General features: G+C 35.7%; 1 protein-coding gene across 2 annotated transcripts; it reads right to left on the reverse strand.

The window, feature by feature from the left end:
* Positions 1 to 13,071: 13,071 nt before the first annotated feature.
* Positions 13,072 to 16,768, reverse strand: LOC111915037 (1-aminocyclopropane-1-carboxylate oxidase homolog 1). 2 transcript variants are annotated; one of them, XM_023910742.3, is made up of 3 exons: positions 16,061 to 16,768; positions 13,725 to 14,091; positions 13,072 to 13,432 (listed from the first exon to the last, which is right to left on the reverse strand). In XM_023910742.3, exons 1-3 carry the CDS (start codon positions 16,594 to 16,596, stop codon positions 13,190 to 13,192), a joined length of 1,146 nt encoding a protein of 381 aa, XP_023766510.1. In that variant the 5' UTR covers positions 16,597 to 16,768; the 3' UTR covers positions 13,072 to 13,189. The 2 variants fall into 2 exon arrangements, with proteins under 2 accessions (XP_023766510.1, XP_023766511.1); XM_023910743.3 differs by having other exon boundaries at positions 13,770 to 14,091; positions 16,061 to 16,763.
* Between the last annotated feature and the right edge of the window lie 1,541 nt (positions 16,769 to 18,309).

Below are 18,309 nucleotides of genomic sequence, written 5' to 3' on the forward strand. Positions count from 1 at the left end.
AGGGTTTTTAAGGTATTTAAAGGTAAGGATTCATGTTTTAGGGTATTTTTTTAGCCTCCATCATATCTAGAACCTCTTGAAAGAAACCCCTAGCCTCCATTTTTAAGATTTGACCCTCCCTTCTCCTCTCTCATCTACTTTTTGGAGTTTTTGGTGGTTTTGAAGCAATGTTTTCATATAAGTTTGATCCTTAAAGCTTGGCAATTAGAGATCCAAACTCTCATCTACCTTCTATACCTTTGTAAGTTATAAAGTTCTAAGATTTATTGCATTTCATCTTTGGATCTAAGTGTATTTGGTGTTTTGGTCCATGTTAATGATTTTTGAGTGAGAGTTGGGAATAAAGTTTGCAACTTTATTACTCTCCAAGGTCCCAACAGCATTGTATGTTTTAGATCTGGACTTCAACACCTTTTAATCAAGTTTAGAATGTTTTCTTGGACCTCATGGACTAGGAAAGTTTTGATCCTTTGCCTTCCTTTTCAGCCATGCAAGTTATTTTGGTCATTTAGGTCATCGTGGTGTATTAAAGTTTGGATCTTGAAAGCTTAAGACATTATTATGGATAAAGTTGAATGAATCTGCTGCTGATAGTTTATCTTCTCATGGTTCAACCGTTCCAGTACAAAAATGGAAACCAGTTATGAAAGTTAAGCAGGTTGCGAAGGCTGAGGTGAAAATCAAGGAAAACCCAAAACTATTGAACAAGTTTATTTCAATATCTAGATCTGATGATGTTGATTTAATTCAAAGTGTGAAGGAAAAAGTAAAAATCTGGGTTTTAAATTCTAAGAATCTGTTTAATGATACTAATGAAGGACCCAAAAAGTCTTGGGTTCCTAAAATTTTTCATTAATTGCAGATGATGTGTGACGAGCAATATGATTCGAAATGGTATATTGACAGTGGTTGCTCTCGTCATATGACTGGAAGAAAGGAGAACTTGTGCGAATATAGAAGCTTGGAAAATGCTGGAGTGGTCAAATTCGGTAATAATCATAAATGTCAAGTGAAAGGCTATGGAAAAGTCACAAATGGGCAATTTACGGTAAATAGAGTTGCTTATGTGAAAGGCCTTCAACATAACTTGATTAGTGTTTCGCAACTTGTTGTGGGCACTGGAAATCAGGTGGTGTTTAATGAAGAAGGCAACATCATATCAAAAGTGAACACAAATGAAGTGCTTCTCAAGTCAAAAAGATATGGAGATATGTTCACACTTGACATCAATCCGATTGTGGGCAAACCAGCAGTGTGTCTCTTGTCGAAGGCTTTTAATGATATTAGCTGGCAATGGCATCGCAGATTGTCTCACTTGAACTTTTGCAATATCAATAAACTTGTCACTGAAGATTTGGTTCGAGGTTTGCATGTACTTAAATTTGATAATGATACTTTATGTTCAGCTTGCAAACAAGGAAAACAACACAGAAAAGGACATCCAGTCATTATAGATTCAAATATCGTAGAACCGTTGGAACTTCTTCACATCGACTTATGTGGACCATCGACTGTTGACACACTCAACAAAAAGCGGTACATGTTAGTTGTTGTTGATGGTTTTTCTCGATTTACATGGGTATTTTTTCTCAGGTTAAAATATGATGTTGCTCAAACGATGATTGACTTTATCAAGAAGATTGAGTTGAGTCTTAAAAAGAGTGTTTGCAAGATCAAAAGTGATAATGGTTCTGAGTTAAAAAATCAAAATCTGGATTCATTTCTCACAGCTAAGGGAATTTCGCATAATTTTTCATCACCATATACACCACAACAAAATGGTGTGGTCGAAAGGAGGAATAGGTCTCTATGCGAAGCGGTCAGGACAATGTTGACATATGTGAACTTACCTCAATATCTTTGGGCTGAAGCTGTGTCAACTGCGTGTTTTACTCAGAATCGTTCATTCATTCATCGTAGATTCAATATCACTCCATATGAAATACTTAACAATCGAAAACCTAATGTAAATTTTTTACATGTTTTTGGTTGCAGGTGTTTTATAATGAACTTAAAAGATAATCTTTCGAAGTTTGATGCGAAGGCAGATGAAGGCATATTCTTAGGATATTCGCATAATTCTATTTCATACAGAGTGTTAAACAAGCGAACACGAAAAGTTGAAGAGACTTTCAACTTAACCTTTGATGACTATTTTATTAAGCAGATAGATCGCAAATTTGAACAAAAATCCATCATAGCTGATTCAAATACTCAAGTTGAAAATGAATATTCTATTGCTTTTGATTATGAATTAATATTTGGTATTCCTGATAGGGCTATGGATGCTGAAATTCATGCTACTGATAATCAAACATCAGAATCCTCAAAACACAATGATGACTCTACTTGTACATCTGACTCAAATTGTTGCGAAAGCATGCCTGAAGTTCGTATGGAGGGGGAGCATATGACTGATGAAATCAGTGTTTAAGGTGGGCATACTTTTGAGGGGGAGAAAAGAAATGTAGATCAACATGTTGAGGGGGAGCATCAAGATAATAATGAAGTTGATGGGGAGCTTGAAGGTTCAGTTGAGGGGGAGTATGAAATTGATGACAATATTTCAGTTGGTGAAACTGAAAACGATGAAGTGTATGAGGATGCACCATTAGACTTCGATCCGACATATCCACCAATGGAAAAATGGACAAAAAGTCATCCCAAAGAACAAGTCATAAGGAATCCTCAAGATGGTGTGTTGACAAGAGCTCAGATTCATGCCAAAAAATGAGGTACTGAATGCGAATCAAGAATTGTGTATGTTTAATGTTTTTATTTCGAAAATAGAGCCAAAGACAGTAAAGAATGCAATGGAACACTCAGATTGGGTTGTTGTCATGCAATCTGAAATGGCTGAATTTGAACGAAACAAGGTTTGGAGACTTATTCCTAAACCTTCTGATGTTTCGATTGTCGGGCTAAAATGGATTTTCAAAAATAAAACCAACAAAGATGACAATATTATTCGAAACAAGGCTAGGCTTGTAGTAAAAGGGTATTCGCAACAAGAAGGAATTGATTATGAAGAAACATTCGCCCCTGTCGCAAGGCTCGAGGCAGTTCGCATATTTTTAGCCTATACAGCTCACAAAAACTTTGATGTTTATCAAATGGACGTTAAGTGCGCATTCTTGAATGGAGAGCTAGAAGAAACAGTCTATGTCGAACAACTACCATGCTTCGTAAGTAAGGAACATCCTAATCATGTCTACATTCTAGACAAAGCAGTTTATGGGTTAAAAAAAGCACCAAGAGCATGGTATGCAACTCTTACCAATTTCTTGAAACAGTCAAAATTTAAGCAAGGATCAGTTGATCCCACACTATTTCGAAAGAAAGTGGGTAATCATCTAATGCTGGTTCAAATTTATGTTGATGATATTATTTTTGGCTCAACTGACGCTGCATTGTCTACTGAATTCGAAAATCTTATGAAAAGTCAATTCGAAATGAGCATGATGGGAAAAATAAATAATTTTCTTGGTTTGAATATAAGATAGAATAAGGATGAAATTTTTATCAATCAAGAAAAATACACGAAGAATCTGCTCGAGAAGTTTGCAATGATGAACAGTACAAAGCTTAGAGTGCCAATGGCAGTGGGAACAAGACTAACTCCTTTGTTAGATGCTCCTGCTGTTGATCTAACACTTTATCGAAGCATGATAGGGTCTTTATTGTACTTAACTTCAAGTAGGCCTGATATTATGTTTTCAGTTTGTAATTGTGCCAGGTATCAAGAAAATCCCAGAGAACCTCACTTAACTGTAGTGAAAAATATTTTTCGCTATCTTAAGGGGACAAATTCATTAGGACTCTGGTATCATTCAAATTCAGGATTTTTCATTCAAGATTTTTTGGATGCTGACCTAGGGGGATGTACTTTAGATCGAAAAAGTACGAGTGGTGGATGTCAACTTTTGGATGGGAAGCTGTTGAGTTGGCAGTCAAAGAAGCAAACTTGTGTTGCTATCTCCACTGCTGAAGCAGAATATATTCCGGCTGCTGCCTGTACTTCTCAAGCTATATGGATCCAAAGTCAACTTCGAGATTATGCAATAAATATGAAAAAGATTCCATTGTACTGTGATTCTCAATGTGCGATTCGCATTTGTCATAATCCTGTACAACACTTAGAGACAAAACACATTGCTCTTCGATATCACTTTATCAAAGATCATGTAGAGGAAGGGAATATTGAAGTACATTTTGTTAAGACCACTGAACAACTTGCTGATATTTTTACTAAAGCTCTTGATGAAAAATCTTTTGTGAGAATTTTAGCAGGTTTAGGTATGCTCGATGCGAATTCAGTGCCAAATAATATCACTCAATGATGAAAGAAGTTTGTCAAGTAAAGAAATGCTCATTCAGAGGATCTGAGTCGGAATCATTCAGAGGTTATTGTGCGTTAAGAGGCTTCGCAATGGTTCGCATTCGCATTTTGGGTAACTTGAGTCCATTTTTTTTTAGAAAACACGAAAAATCAAAAATATTTTCTTTTGTTTGTAATTTTTTTTTGAAAAATGCAAAAACAACAAAAAGATTTTCTTTTGTTTTGTCTTTCATTTTATAAAAATATAAAATTCCAAAAAGATTTTGTTTCTTTTCAAAAATATAAAAACACAAAAAGATTTTTGTTCTTTTAGATTTGTGTTTTTTCAGTACTAGTGGAAGCAAGATTCGCAGAGAACATGCTTAGTCTTCTATTGAAAGGTATCATTTTTTTGAACTATATACTAGTTAGGGTGTCCCTAGAAGCATGCTGCTGTATGTCGACCTAAGCCTCAAATGACTATATGTGTATCAAACGAAAGCCTTAATGAAATTTTCATACGAAAGTTTCTTCCCAATTAGGCTTACATTCGCATAAGTCCAACAAGCTACCATACTCTTCTCACATGAGTTAAGAGTTTTCTGTTTGGTCCAAAAATAATAGAGGTACATTCGATCTTATAACCAATCTTTTTCGTCACAAAATTTCTTAACACGATGCACACACGAAAACACATGTCCTTTAGATCACTTAATAAAACCAATCATGATTAGACATGTCATCAATCTGTGTTAATGATCATATTTCATGAGTCCGTGAAGTAAGTAAAACCAAAAATTCTCACACATTAAGGAATTGACGGGGAATCATGTTCCAGATTTTTATGAAACATTTGTTTCTGTACCCGGTATTTCATATACTCCAAATCATATTCTTTCGCATGAGTGGTCCTGATCAAATATTCGAAGCCCACAATGTTTGTTTCCCAACAGGATCCAACACTTAATTTTTTTATATGACTATGATTTCCGTGTGAGTATATATCTGAATCCGTTGTCACTTTTCAAAATGATCCAAAGCAAACTTGTCCTTGATCACAATGATCAAACAAGTAATTTCGGTTACAATTACTCACCTTATGTTTAGATTGATATGTAATGAAATTCGCATAACCACCAAGTCAAGCCTATAAAAGAAGCCCTTCGATACTTCTCTACAAGTAGTCGATTGTATATCACGGGAACATACGAAAGCAGTTGATTACCTCTCTTGGTAATTAACGAAGTAACCTTTTCCCAGGGTTTTACTGCTTCGTGTCACTAAAATTTGACATCACAGAATCCTAAATTTTTCTTAAAATTTCTTCTTATCTCATTCGTTTGACTCACATGCACTCACGAAATCCTTGAGGTTCTAAGTACTACCAACTTAGGCTGATGATTTCAAAAGTCTGGCATATGACTTCGTTTAACATCCCATAAATGAAAGAGCCTAACCTCAAAAATGAAGGGTTCATTTTTGACAACTGAGATTGCGAAGGGTTTAAAGTAACTGTTGGCCCTAGTTCCAAGGCATTTAATAGGGCATGATCATTACAACGGCGCGTAATTACAAGTTTTCAGGAACACGTAAGCTAGTCTCTAATTCTTAAACGGTTCAACTTTGGGGAAATATATAAAAAGGGAATTTTTCACTGTAATCTTTACGCGATTCATAATTCTCAGACGAACAAAAGCCCTATAATTTTTCTCTCAAGATATTCCCAAGTTTTCAAAAATGGCAGCCAATCAATCCAACACTAAAGAAATTGTCTCACAACCTCTGATGAAAATCCAAAGTACCAATTATTAGGTTGATGCTGTTGTGTCAACATATCCAGAGGAGTTGAAGATGTTGATTGTTGCTCTGAAAAGATCACCTTTAGCTACGGTGATGTTTAATTCTTTTTCTGTTCCGATGACCTGGTTATCAATGGCGGCTTCCACAGCATCATACAACAAAGCAATAGACATTATCACTTTCAACCTGGTGAATGATAAAAGGATTCAATTGACAAAGTTGATGTTCATCAGTTTCTTGGAAATTCCTAACTCAACCCCATTCTTCAAACCTCATAATGCCTAGATTATTCATATGTTCAATGAGATGGGGCATCAACCACCATTGGACAAAATCAGTGATTTCAGAAAGTCAGGCTTGCCATGTATGTGGAATTTTCTCTTTGGAATTTTCCTCAGATGCTTAACAGGACGAAGTGTAGCTCTTGACAGAGGAAGGATGGAAGTGTATGCGATGGTAATGGGGTTATACTATGATCTCAGTGTGGATTATGGGACTCAATTATGGAAAGAATTCATTAAGAGTCTTGAAAATACAACTATAGAAAGGGGATTTCATGTGCTCGTTATTGGAGCTTAATTCTTCAAAAAGTCTATGAAAAAGTCGGAATTCAAGTTCCTGAAGGTGCAGAGGTTGTAGAGTTTACCAAGTATCAATGTCCTAAGGTGGTGGAGGATGATGAAAACTTTTTTACAAACATTGCGAAAATTCCTGATACACTGCTTCGCAAAGTACATTCTTCGCATTAAGTGCTCATCAGATATATGAATACTATCAATCCAAATGTTCAAACTGGAGTTTTATTGAATGTTGAAGGTGGGTCTTCCAAACAAGCAAAGAAGTTGAAGACTGAGGAACAAACAAAGACTGAATTACCTAAGTCTTCAGTAGGGGAAGATATTCAGACGGTGGTTGGATCTGAGAAGCCTACGAAGGAGATTATTCCTTCAAAATTAGGAGTTTTAAAGAAGCTTCACAAATTGTCTCACAAGCGGACTTCTTCTGATGATTCTCCAACAATTCACAAAACATAAGTCAGTAGTAAGGGAATTGTTATCAGAGAAATTCCTCCACCTACTTCTCCAATGTCCAAGAAAAGGCGGGCCCATGATGTTGCGCAGCACATTACTGGGAAGTTGTATAAGAAGAGGAAACTTGTTGTTAGAGATGGCTCTTCAGAAGATGAAGTTGTTCCTGAAACTCCGATTGTTTCGACTTCTCCGATGGTAACTACTTCCATTATCTCTTCAACTATCACTTCGCATGTTTCTACCACAACTACAGTTCCACTCGAAGTAGTCTCTACTGAATCATTTAATGAGGAGGTACCTACTTCTGATATGGTTTTCAATGTATCTGATACGGGGGCACCTATCACGAGTGTCGACACATCATTACCTATTGTTTTGTCCACTTTGTTACCTATTTCATCTGAAAGCTTAAACACTTCGTTACCACCATTTCCCATTCCAAACCCATGTGTTACCATTTCACCCATTTTTGATCATGTTTTGAAACATCCTTTTACAACTTTATTTCCATCTCAATCCCCTGAGGATCCACAACCTATAACTTCTCAAGCTCATTCCGATGATGAAACAGAAGGAGGTGGTTTCGGAGGAACATTTGAAGAATTACACTTTGATTCAGAGGAGGAGGAGATACCTGACCACATGCTTATGTCGGGTAAACAATTCAAAATCTTGAATCGCAAATTAAATACCATCCTTCAGTCACAAGCTGAATTTGGTACGAAGCATTCACTTTCTGGTACGGAGGTTGATGCGATGATCAAAGCAGATGAAAAAAGATTGCTTGAGAAGATTGACTGAAATGATAAAAACAATGAGCTTCGGCTGAAAGCTCAAGGGAAAAATTTTGATGGTGCCTTACAAGAACTGAAAAATGTTGCAAAAGAACGACATGTTCTCTTTGTCCATGATGTCAAGAAAGTAAGGGAGGATGTAAACTTGAAAGTCGAAGAATTGAAGCAAGAGATGGCAAAAGAGCTTCAACATCTAACTTCGCAAAATTTGATAGTGCAAGAGCGTGTTGATATTATGGCAGAAGCACTTACAAAGATTGTTAAAGACTTTCAAGCAATTGTGCCAACTATCGAAGCTAAGAGCAAACATGACAAGGAGCAGTTCGCTAAGCTGATTGAGTTGTTAGCTGAACTTAAAGCTATTGTGTCCAAGCCAACTTCGCAAACAATTTTAACTCCTGAATTTCTTACATTGAAAGTTACTTCGTTGGAGCAGGCAATTCAAAAGGCTTTGGCTCCCATAACGAATTTTACTTCTCTTTTGCCAAAGAATGCCCCACCTGCTTTCAAAGGGGTGCAAGGGGGAGAAGTAAAAGGAAGTAAAGGGGAGGATGCGAAAGTTGTTGGGAAAGTGTATTCAACTCAACTGAAAACGACATTACCTGTGAATACCAACTCAATTCCTTCAACAGTGGTAACATCAAAACCAATTACAAAAGCAATTCCTAAAGGAATTAAAATTGGTTCGACATATAAAGGAAGCTCTAATGCGAAGACTAATACTTCAAATGTTGGGAAAGGAAAGGGTATTGCTTATGAAAAGTCGAAGGAGGAGAGAAATGCTGAAATTGAAGCTGAAATAGAGAAACAGAGACATATTCAAAGCATACTGAGGCTAAGAGAAAATGATCCACCAACAATGAACAAAGGAGATCCTGCAAAGTTATACTCTTTTGAATCAATTGAATCTAGAGTGTTGGGGAATCATATGTATGATTTTGAGAAAAAGCCAAGGAAAAGTTATGCCACTTCGAACTCTGACATGTGGCAACTAGACTTCCCAATCAATGAAATGATGTTTATTACTGCTCAGTACAAGGTCAGTGAAAGATTCAAAGATCCTGATGAGTACACATACTTGAAAATTAGATTTCATGTTGTGCTTGGGAATAATCAAGATGAAGTATGGTCTTTGGTAAAGATAAAAAGGGTAACTGCTTTCAAGAAAGATGTCATGTTCAAGAATCTACTTCATAACTTTCGTTATTTTGTAGTTCGAGCAGACAATAAACCTTTTGATTTCTCAATTGCTGATTTTCCCTTGATGAATCTCAATGATCTCATTCAAGTGGCCCTGATTCTGAAGGATATGGAAGAAAACCAACTGAAGGAAACTGATTTGGATGTGTTCAGACTTGGTTTAGGGCATCTCAAGATATTCATAGATAATTACTATGATTGCTTGGCCTTAACTGATGAAGAACTTGCTTCAGGAGTTGGAAGAAAGGTTAATGTTGCTATGGAACCTACGAAGCCACAACAGGAGTTGATGAAATATGTCGATGGTGAAATTTGTCTCAAACCATTAGGCATGGTGTTCGCAGGGAAAGATACAAGGGGAAAAGCAAAGAGATTCTTGTTTCAAGTTGCAGAGATTGAAAAATATACAACTTCGCAATATACGAACTTTATTGTTCGTATGAATAACTGTACCAAGAATAATGATGGAGACAGGAAGGAGCTGAAGAAGATAATCTCTTGGTACTCAGAGATACGAAGGACAATGCACTCTGTTGCTCAAGTTCTCACAAATTGAGTGACTTCGACTGTTTACAAAGGGGGAGAATGTTGAGTCTTTTTGTTGTAAAAGTTGAAACTTTGTCTTGTCTATTTCGCATGTTTATTTACTAAGTCATCTAATGTCGAAGCTTAAATGTCTAGACTTAGTATTTATTGTACACTCATGTTTCCTATAAATAGGGACTGAGGATAGAAGTAGAGATAGAGGTCATTCTGCTTATTGTAATCAGTATTGTATTCGAATTCTCTGTTCAATACAAAATTTGCTGATTAATTTTTACATCTGGTGTTCATTTCATTCATTACTCATTCATCTAAATCATGATTGCTTTCGAAATCTCGATTACAATTCTCATCACTTATGGCCCTTCCTAATTTCTCCGATAATCCGATTGTGGAACCTACTGATTTCTCCAATAGTCCGATTTTTGAACCACAAAGTCAAGATAGAAGTCAAAATTCACTGTACCTAAACCTTCCTCCCCCATTTTCGTTATTTGCTAGCCTGCTCATCGTTGTTGTTGGACGCCTGCAGCTTACCTAGCACCACAGCAACTGTCTACCAACGATTGTCCACCCGCCGGTTACCGCAACTCAAAAAATCAGGTATGGAATGCTCCTGTTCTTTCTTTCAGTTCTTATCTTATTATCCAGTTCTTTCAGTTTCATCTCTTCTTTGATTTCTAAATTTGAATTTATTGAATTGTTCCTGAGTGACTGAGTTAGGAATTAGCCAATTAGGAATGCTCATGTTCTTTGCTTCTTATTGTGAATTGTAGGTTGAGTTAGGAATCAACTAATTTCAATTTCAGTTTCACTTTTCACAATCTGTTAAATGCATTGATGATTGTTAGTTTCTTAGTTGTTACAGATTTTAGTTCATTATGAAAATTGATTCTGAGGCTTCAGGGGAAGTTGGAATGGCTTAAAAATGGGTTTAGGAGTGAAAAGTATGAAATTTGCTAACCTTAGCTGGTAGGATTCGCACCCTCCTATTTATAGGTGCGAACCGAGGGTCTTCGGCCGAATTAGAGAAGCACGTGGCAGCAGCCGAAGCGAGGCAGGTGGCGGGTGCGAGGGCGAGACACGCGGCGGACAGCTGGCTTCGGACACTACACGCGTCGGACTTGCAAGGCACGCGTTGGAATTCGGTTGGACCGCGCATCGGATGAGTCGCCTACTCGGACACGGGGCAAGCTGCCAGCGAGGGTGATGTGACCGAACCCTGGCCATGCGAAATTTCTCGGTTCTCCTGATTTCTCGGATTTTGTGTCCCGAACTTCAAAAATCTATAACTTTCACATACGAGCTCCATTTTTGATGTTCTTTATATGCACGCGTAGGTGAAATTATGCTCTACAACTTTTGTTTAGACTCCGTTGGCTAATTTTGAATTTATTATTATTATTATATTTTTAAAAGGCCAGGACATGAAAAGTCTGTTAAAAATTCATAACTTCTTCATCCGATGTCCATTTTCGTCTGTCTTTTTACCGTTGTACTACCATTGACGAGACCTTCGATTCTCGTTTAGCTTGCGTCGGCTAAAAATCACTTGATCTTTATTTCGAGTTTTTAGCTATCTACTGTTATTCCAAAATTTAGAAAAATCATCACTTCCTCATACGAAGTCAGATTTGGATGTTCTTTTTATGAAAATTCTCGGTTTAACGAGGACTATGACTTTCATTTAGATCACTAAGGATAAAAAGTAGTTTATTGAAAACTCACTTTTTACGCTAATAGTGTTTGCCGGTTTTGTTGCGGATCTTTGATTGGTCATAATTTCTTCGTTATAACTTGGATTTCGATAAAGTTTTTGTCTAAATGTTTCTAACGAGATTCTTTACAACTTTCAATAATAAAATTTTACTTATTTCAAATTTTATATTTCGTTAAATTTCAATATTTGACATTTGATTGGAATCTCATAAGACTTTCAATATTTTCCGAGTGATTCTAAATATAGTTTTTCTTCATTTCTAGTAAAAACCATCAGTTAGAACTTAACACTCAATATCATATAATATTTGATAGTATTATTTATTTTTAAACTACAAACACGATAACTGAACGTGTATGTTACAATAAGTCAAAATCATAAGTTAAAATACAAATTAATTGAAATATAGAACAACATTAGATACATGTGAATACATAAAAACAAAAAACACATAATGGTCTCACTTTGTAAATAATTAATGAAAATTTAAGATATTTATGTTGTAATAATCAGATATGTGTGTGTTAAATAATAAATCATTAAGTATATTATACATATTAATCACCGATTTGACCGAGGTTTACAACACCGCTTAGTTCAGTAAGGGGCCGATCGGAGAGCACTCGAGATTCTTCAACTCGCCTCGGTAAGGGGACGAGTAGCGAGTACTCGGAGGAGTAATCGGACAACCCGACGAGTTTTACAACATTGGCCCATATAACTACAAAAATTGTAATTTTAAGCCAGCTATTGTGAAAATTGGGTTGTGGGCTGGTGTCCCCTTCTGATTTCTCCCATAATCCGATTGTGGACCTTCTTGATTTCTCCAATAGCCCGATTTTTAAACCACAAAGTCAAGATAGAAGTCAAAATCCATAGTATCTAAACCTTTTGCCCCTATTGTGGCTACTCGCTAGCCCGCTCGTCGTTGTTGTTGGACGTTTACATCTTGCATCTTACCTGGACACTTGGTCTCACCATTCACCACCACAACAATTGTCTGCAGAAGACAATCCACCCTCGAAGACGTCAAAGCGGGTGGCTTTTATTCAGTTCATTTTACGGGTGACAGAAGACGATAAAGATGGTTGTGACCTTGTCTTGTTGTTTGGTGGAAAAGCGCTATCGGAATAAGCTTGATTAAAGAGGTCGAGGTTATCAAAAGAGAGAACAAGGTGTCGATGGTTAAAGAAGGAGTTCAATGACGTATCAAGAAGGTGATTAAACACTACTGTGAACGAATGGTATGACCACACCGATTAAGGGGATGATTGTTGGGTTAATCGACTTTTAGCAATAGGAAAGTTTCCTTTTTTATTACTCTTTTAAGTTTATTCTTGCATGTTTATGAGTCCAATTAGGTTTCAAAATTCAAATTATTAGTATAACGAGTCTTTTAAACTATAGTATAAATAGGCACATATGTTAGGAATTTCCCCTTCTGTTATTAATAAAGCTTGAACATCCAACAAAGTTGCAAATATCCGTTTTTTTTTCTCTTCTCTTCCCTTGTTTTTACATGTTGATTACATTTAGTTATTGTTACAAAATACTCTTCTAGCGTACTTGAACTTGCTAATCCGTTGAAGTGTTCAATATTTAAGCTTGCATTTGTAAATTGTCTGCCCATTACAAATAATATAACAACACCACAGTTTTGCGAAATATCACACAAAAACAAAGAAAATATCTTTTAGATAGATTACATTACATGACATAAGACGAACAAGAAAATAAAAAATTCATCATGTATTGCTAAATCAACAATCGATGTTTAATTGATCTAGATCTTAAAATGCAAAAGAGGAGAAGTGCCATCAATTCCTTTTGCTCTGTAGTAATCCACATATTCTTTCGCTGTTGTGCCTCTATACTTGGCTGGATTATCTTTCGAAAGCAACTCCTTGATTGGTTCAATAACTTGCAAGGTCTCACTCATAAAGAACGATGCCACTGATACTCTTGGACCAACCTTGTTTGCCACCACCTTGTGTCGTGAACTCACAAACTTGTCATTTGTAACTAGCTAAATTATTCCATTGATTGTAATCAGTGATGGATTAAAAAAAAATAGGGGATGCAAGTAGCGGATGAGCATATATGTAATACTATTATAACTTTTTAGAGTCGCCAACTCACACATACTCTACACCTTTCATCCGGACCCTCAATCTTTGGTTGATGGGATCTTTCTATTAATTCCTAATACGGTAGGGCCATAAGTTCTTTGGTATGAAATATTAATATTAAATGAGAATTTTTTTTCATAAAAAGACCGACACTTCATATAAAAAAGATTAATTGATGCAGTTGCATACCAATATTGCGACGATATTAAGCTTGAGATAGAGAGAAATGCATGCCTGTAAAAGATCTCCAGCATTCACTACAAGAGCTCCTTGTATAGGATGAACATCGGTCCATTGGTTTTGATACAAGATCTTAAAGCCACCAACATGATCTTGTAGAAGAATCGTGATGAAATCGTTGTCAGTGTGGTCCGGGGTGCCTATGGTTAACTCTGGTTGTGGGCAAGGAGGATAGTAATGGCCAAGGACAGCAAGCCCATCGCCACATCCTATGTCTAAAAGATGATTTGGGTTGAGCCCTAGAGCCTCTGACATCAATGTCAATAGACAACTTCCGAGTCTAATCACTTGTCTTGAGTACTCCAATAAAATATCTCTACAAATAAATCCCAAGGTAACAAAAATATGGAATAGTTAGAACTTAGAATCTGAATTTGAATTATCTGTAACCCTTTCAGTATCGCTTTACGTATAATCACGCCATGTTAAAATAGTTACGTGTAGAATACTAGGACAAGCTTTGCCGAAATTAACAATTAGACTACAAATATTTCAGAATATCAGATTGTCCATATTTGATGGTTAATATATTAGTTAGCAAAGAATTAAATAAAATCCAGTACTGTCGAATTTTGATATTAATTTGCAAGATTGTGTTGAAAACTAATGTGCCGCTTATAATTAAAATCCATTAGTAGTTTATTTTAAAAAAGGAAAGGTATATCATAATGCACAATCGCAAGCAATCGTACGTCATGATTCTACTTCGTCTTTAATCTTAAAACTGTATTATGGAAGGAGATTAGGAAGGTTTCTTGTGGTTGGTGCGTTTTTTTGTTGTTGTGTGAATGGAAAGGTAGACGAGTGCAAAGAGTGTAGTCGATGTAATGAATGGGTTGGAGAAGGCATCTTCCACGTTCTATACTAAAAAAAAAATCAAAAAATTTCATCGAGTCTTGAGATTCGGTAGAACAAGGAGAAAATGTGTGCTAAGTTTATGATATTTTTGCACAGGTCAATCGTTTTAATCGCAATGAAAAGGCAATACCATCAACAGGTGATGGTTTTAAGTTTTAACCCTTTTGTGAATGTTGTGTTGGGGAAGGGGAGTCGTGAATCACAAACTTGTTCCACATGGAGGATAAAAAGAAAAATTAATATTGTTCATATTATCTCTTTTTGTATAAGATTCTTCTTGTGTGGCACTTGGTAACATTTGTGAAGTTCTTTCAGTTGAAAACTTGTATCAGTTATGAAATAATGAAGGCTTCATTGATTTGGAGATTATAAATTACTTAGCTTCCACATATATAATGATATGATACCGGCCATATAAATACTTACAAATCCTTTAAAATGCATAATGCATATATAACGTACTTTGGTATTTAATAGAAGTAGAGCTAACGATTCGAAATGTTTCAAAGTTCAATTTTCGGTTCTTGGAGACGACGAGTTGATAACGATGAGTTGATGACTGTTTACTGCTTGTCGCCTCTAGTTTCTAAGTGTATCTTTTATTTTTATTTTTATTAAACCTATTATGTACCTTCGCCTACACAACTTAACTAAAAGGGTGTTTTAGTGAGGTTTAAGTTTGTATGTTTAGATATGAAATGAGTTTTCTATTTATATAATTTCTAACCTTAAGATTGTACTCATTAGGAGCCTAACCCAACAAATTAATACATTTTTACATGCAAAATAATAAGTTATTATTAAATTGAGAAGAGTAAGATTTTTTACAAGACTTTCCTTTTTGTAATGATGATATTCTTTCATTTAGAATCATTCTTTGATAACTATTGTTACACTCTAGCTTTACACAATTAAAATATAAAACTTATTTTGAAAATGTTTTGTGAAAGGTATTTAAAACGGCATTGGGTTGTTTCACAATGTGAACAACAGATCATAAGCGACATTAAGATGTTGAAGATGTCAGCTGACAATCTCGACGGTGAGGATCTAGCGAAAAAAGAAATTCGTGACAAACATAAGCGAATAATTTTTATTTTCATAAATTAATGAAACTTTTCTTTTTGGTTTTTTAATTATACCTTATATTTTTTATTTTCAATTATTATTAACATTAAAATAAAAATTATATTTTTATGGTTTTAGGGGTGTTTGAAAGTATTTAAAATGATAACTATTTTTTTGAACTTACTAAGATATAAGTATAACTTAGCAAGAGATTTTAATAAGTTGGTGATGACTAAACCGAAAAGATTTGACAATCAAAAAACATCCTCCCTTATCCAAATGTTGATTGTGATCCATTACCCACCACTCATTAGTTTCACGACACAAGCTCTCTTACTGAAATAGATTGAAAAGCATACCTGCAAGGCGATGGCAACTCGTCTGGTTGAGGAGTATCAGGAGCCATGGTGCAAAAGAAAGAGTCTCGCCAGTTAGTCACCGCTGCGGTGAACAAGTCAAAGTTGCTGTGGTGCACGAACTTATGCTTCCCGCTACGATCCCTAGTGTACCACTGTTTCTTCACCTCACTATCCTGCTCAAAAAACCCTAAAACACCTTTTTTCATCTCCTCCAACATGCTATCAGGAATTCCATGATTCACAATCTGGAAGAAACCCCATGTCTCGAATGCATCCCTCACTTTCTCGATCACCTCTTTTCTCCGGATCGGATCTTCGTTGATTCCTTCCAGATCGATGGTCGGAAGACTAAGCTCTGAGTGTGAGTGTTGATTGGAGTTTAGATTTTCAGGTGAGGGTAGATGGAACATCCAAGGGACCTCCGTTATTCCGGCATCTACAAGTCCTTTGACACCAGTTTTGGTTTCGTCAAAAGCTGTGAGCTCAGCTTTCCGGTCATACTCAGGTGTGCATGGAGACATACTAACGAGGGCCATCTTCTCAGTCTTGTGTGGCTTCTACACTATCCCACTGGATATTATCTTCAATATAAGATATTATTCACTGCATTGACAATCATTAGTATCATTATTTATGTCGTTTTATGTATACTGTTTTCATGATTTATCATCTATTGTCGGTTGGCATTCTTATCTTTGATATTCATAAAACTATTTTTTTTCCACCATTAGTCAATAATTTCTTGTCTAAAAGTCATTTTGATGATAAAATGAAATCTAAAACATCCTTTAAAGATTGATCAAAATATATGTAATCTGTATTTTGTAACAACTAACTTTTTTTTTTTTTTTTTAAATTGGTCATTAGATTACCAAGATATTCTTAATATTTCAGAATACTTTTTTGTAACATCATTTTTTAAGAAGGTTTTTATTTTCGGGATTGTGGACAATAAATGAATTAAGTAAAGGTATTGGGCTTCAAGGGAATGAGATTTAGATCTTATTGGATGATGACAATGTTGGATATGTGATTAAAGCCTTCGTTTGTGTCCTGGAGTCAAAGGCTAAAATGGAAAAAATGATGTTTTAGACTTCTTTCATGAATTATGGTTTTTAGTTCAACATGTGTTAATTCAAAATTAACTAGATAGAAATATGGGGCTCGTCAATACATTTATGTGGATATTAAGATAGCCGAAAACGGAGTTTAAACGAAGAAAATATGAGTGTTTGAAGTTAGAGTGAAATTGGGTGAAAACACGTTCTCACGAGGTGAGAAGTAATTCTCACGACATGAGAAGTGCTCACAAAGTGAGAATATATTCTCATGACATGAGAAGTGTGCATCCGAAAGCCCATGAAAATTTTAGGGTTTTCAAGGTATTTAAAGATAAGGATTCATGTTTTAGAGTATTTTATTAGTCTCCATCATATCTAGAACCTCTTGGGAGAAACCGTAGCCTCCATTTTCAAGATTTGACCCTCCCCTCTCCTCCCTCATCTCATTTTTGGAGTTTTTGGAGCAATGTTTTCATACAAGATTGATCCTTAAAGCTTAGAAATTGGAGATCCCAGCTTTCATCTACCTTCTAGACCTTTGTAAGTTATAAAGTTTTAAGATTTATTGCATTTCATCTTCAGATCTAAGTGTATTTGGTGTTTTGGTCCATGTTAATGAATTTTCAGTGAGAGTTGGGAATAAAGTTTGCAACTTTATTGATCAAATTTAGAATGTTTTCTTGGACCTCATGGACTAGGAAAGTTTTGATCTTTTGCCTTCATTTTCAGCCATGCAAGTTATTTTGGTCATATAGGCCATTTTGTTGTATTAAAGTTTAGGTCTTGAAAGCTTGAGACATTATTATGGATAAAGTTGGAAACTTTATCCATCTAAACATTATGTTGATTCAGATCATCATGTTGGAGACTTGGACTTAATGGATTTATCTAAGAAATATGCACTATTGGTCCTTTTGAGACTTACAGACTAGATCGTGGTTGTTTGGACCATCCTAATGGATAAAGTTGGAAACTTTATCCATTATGAAGCTACTTAAGAACTAGATTTGAGGTTATGGGCCTTGGTTTAAAAAGATTAAGCACTTAATGTAGATATTAGCCTTTTGACCAGAAGTCACGACGTGACATAGGATATGTCATGACGTGACGGTGTCCAGAATCTCGATTGCTTGAATGCCTTCTCACGAAGTGACCAAGGAATGGTCACGACTTGACGTTGACTTTGTC

Source organism: Lactuca sativa, chromosome 3 (genome assembly GCF_002870075.4).
Source record: "Lactuca sativa cultivar Salinas chromosome 3, Lsat_Salinas_v11, whole genome shotgun sequence".
Taxonomy (NCBI): Eukaryota; Viridiplantae; Streptophyta; class Magnoliopsida; order Asterales; family Asteraceae; genus Lactuca; species Lactuca sativa.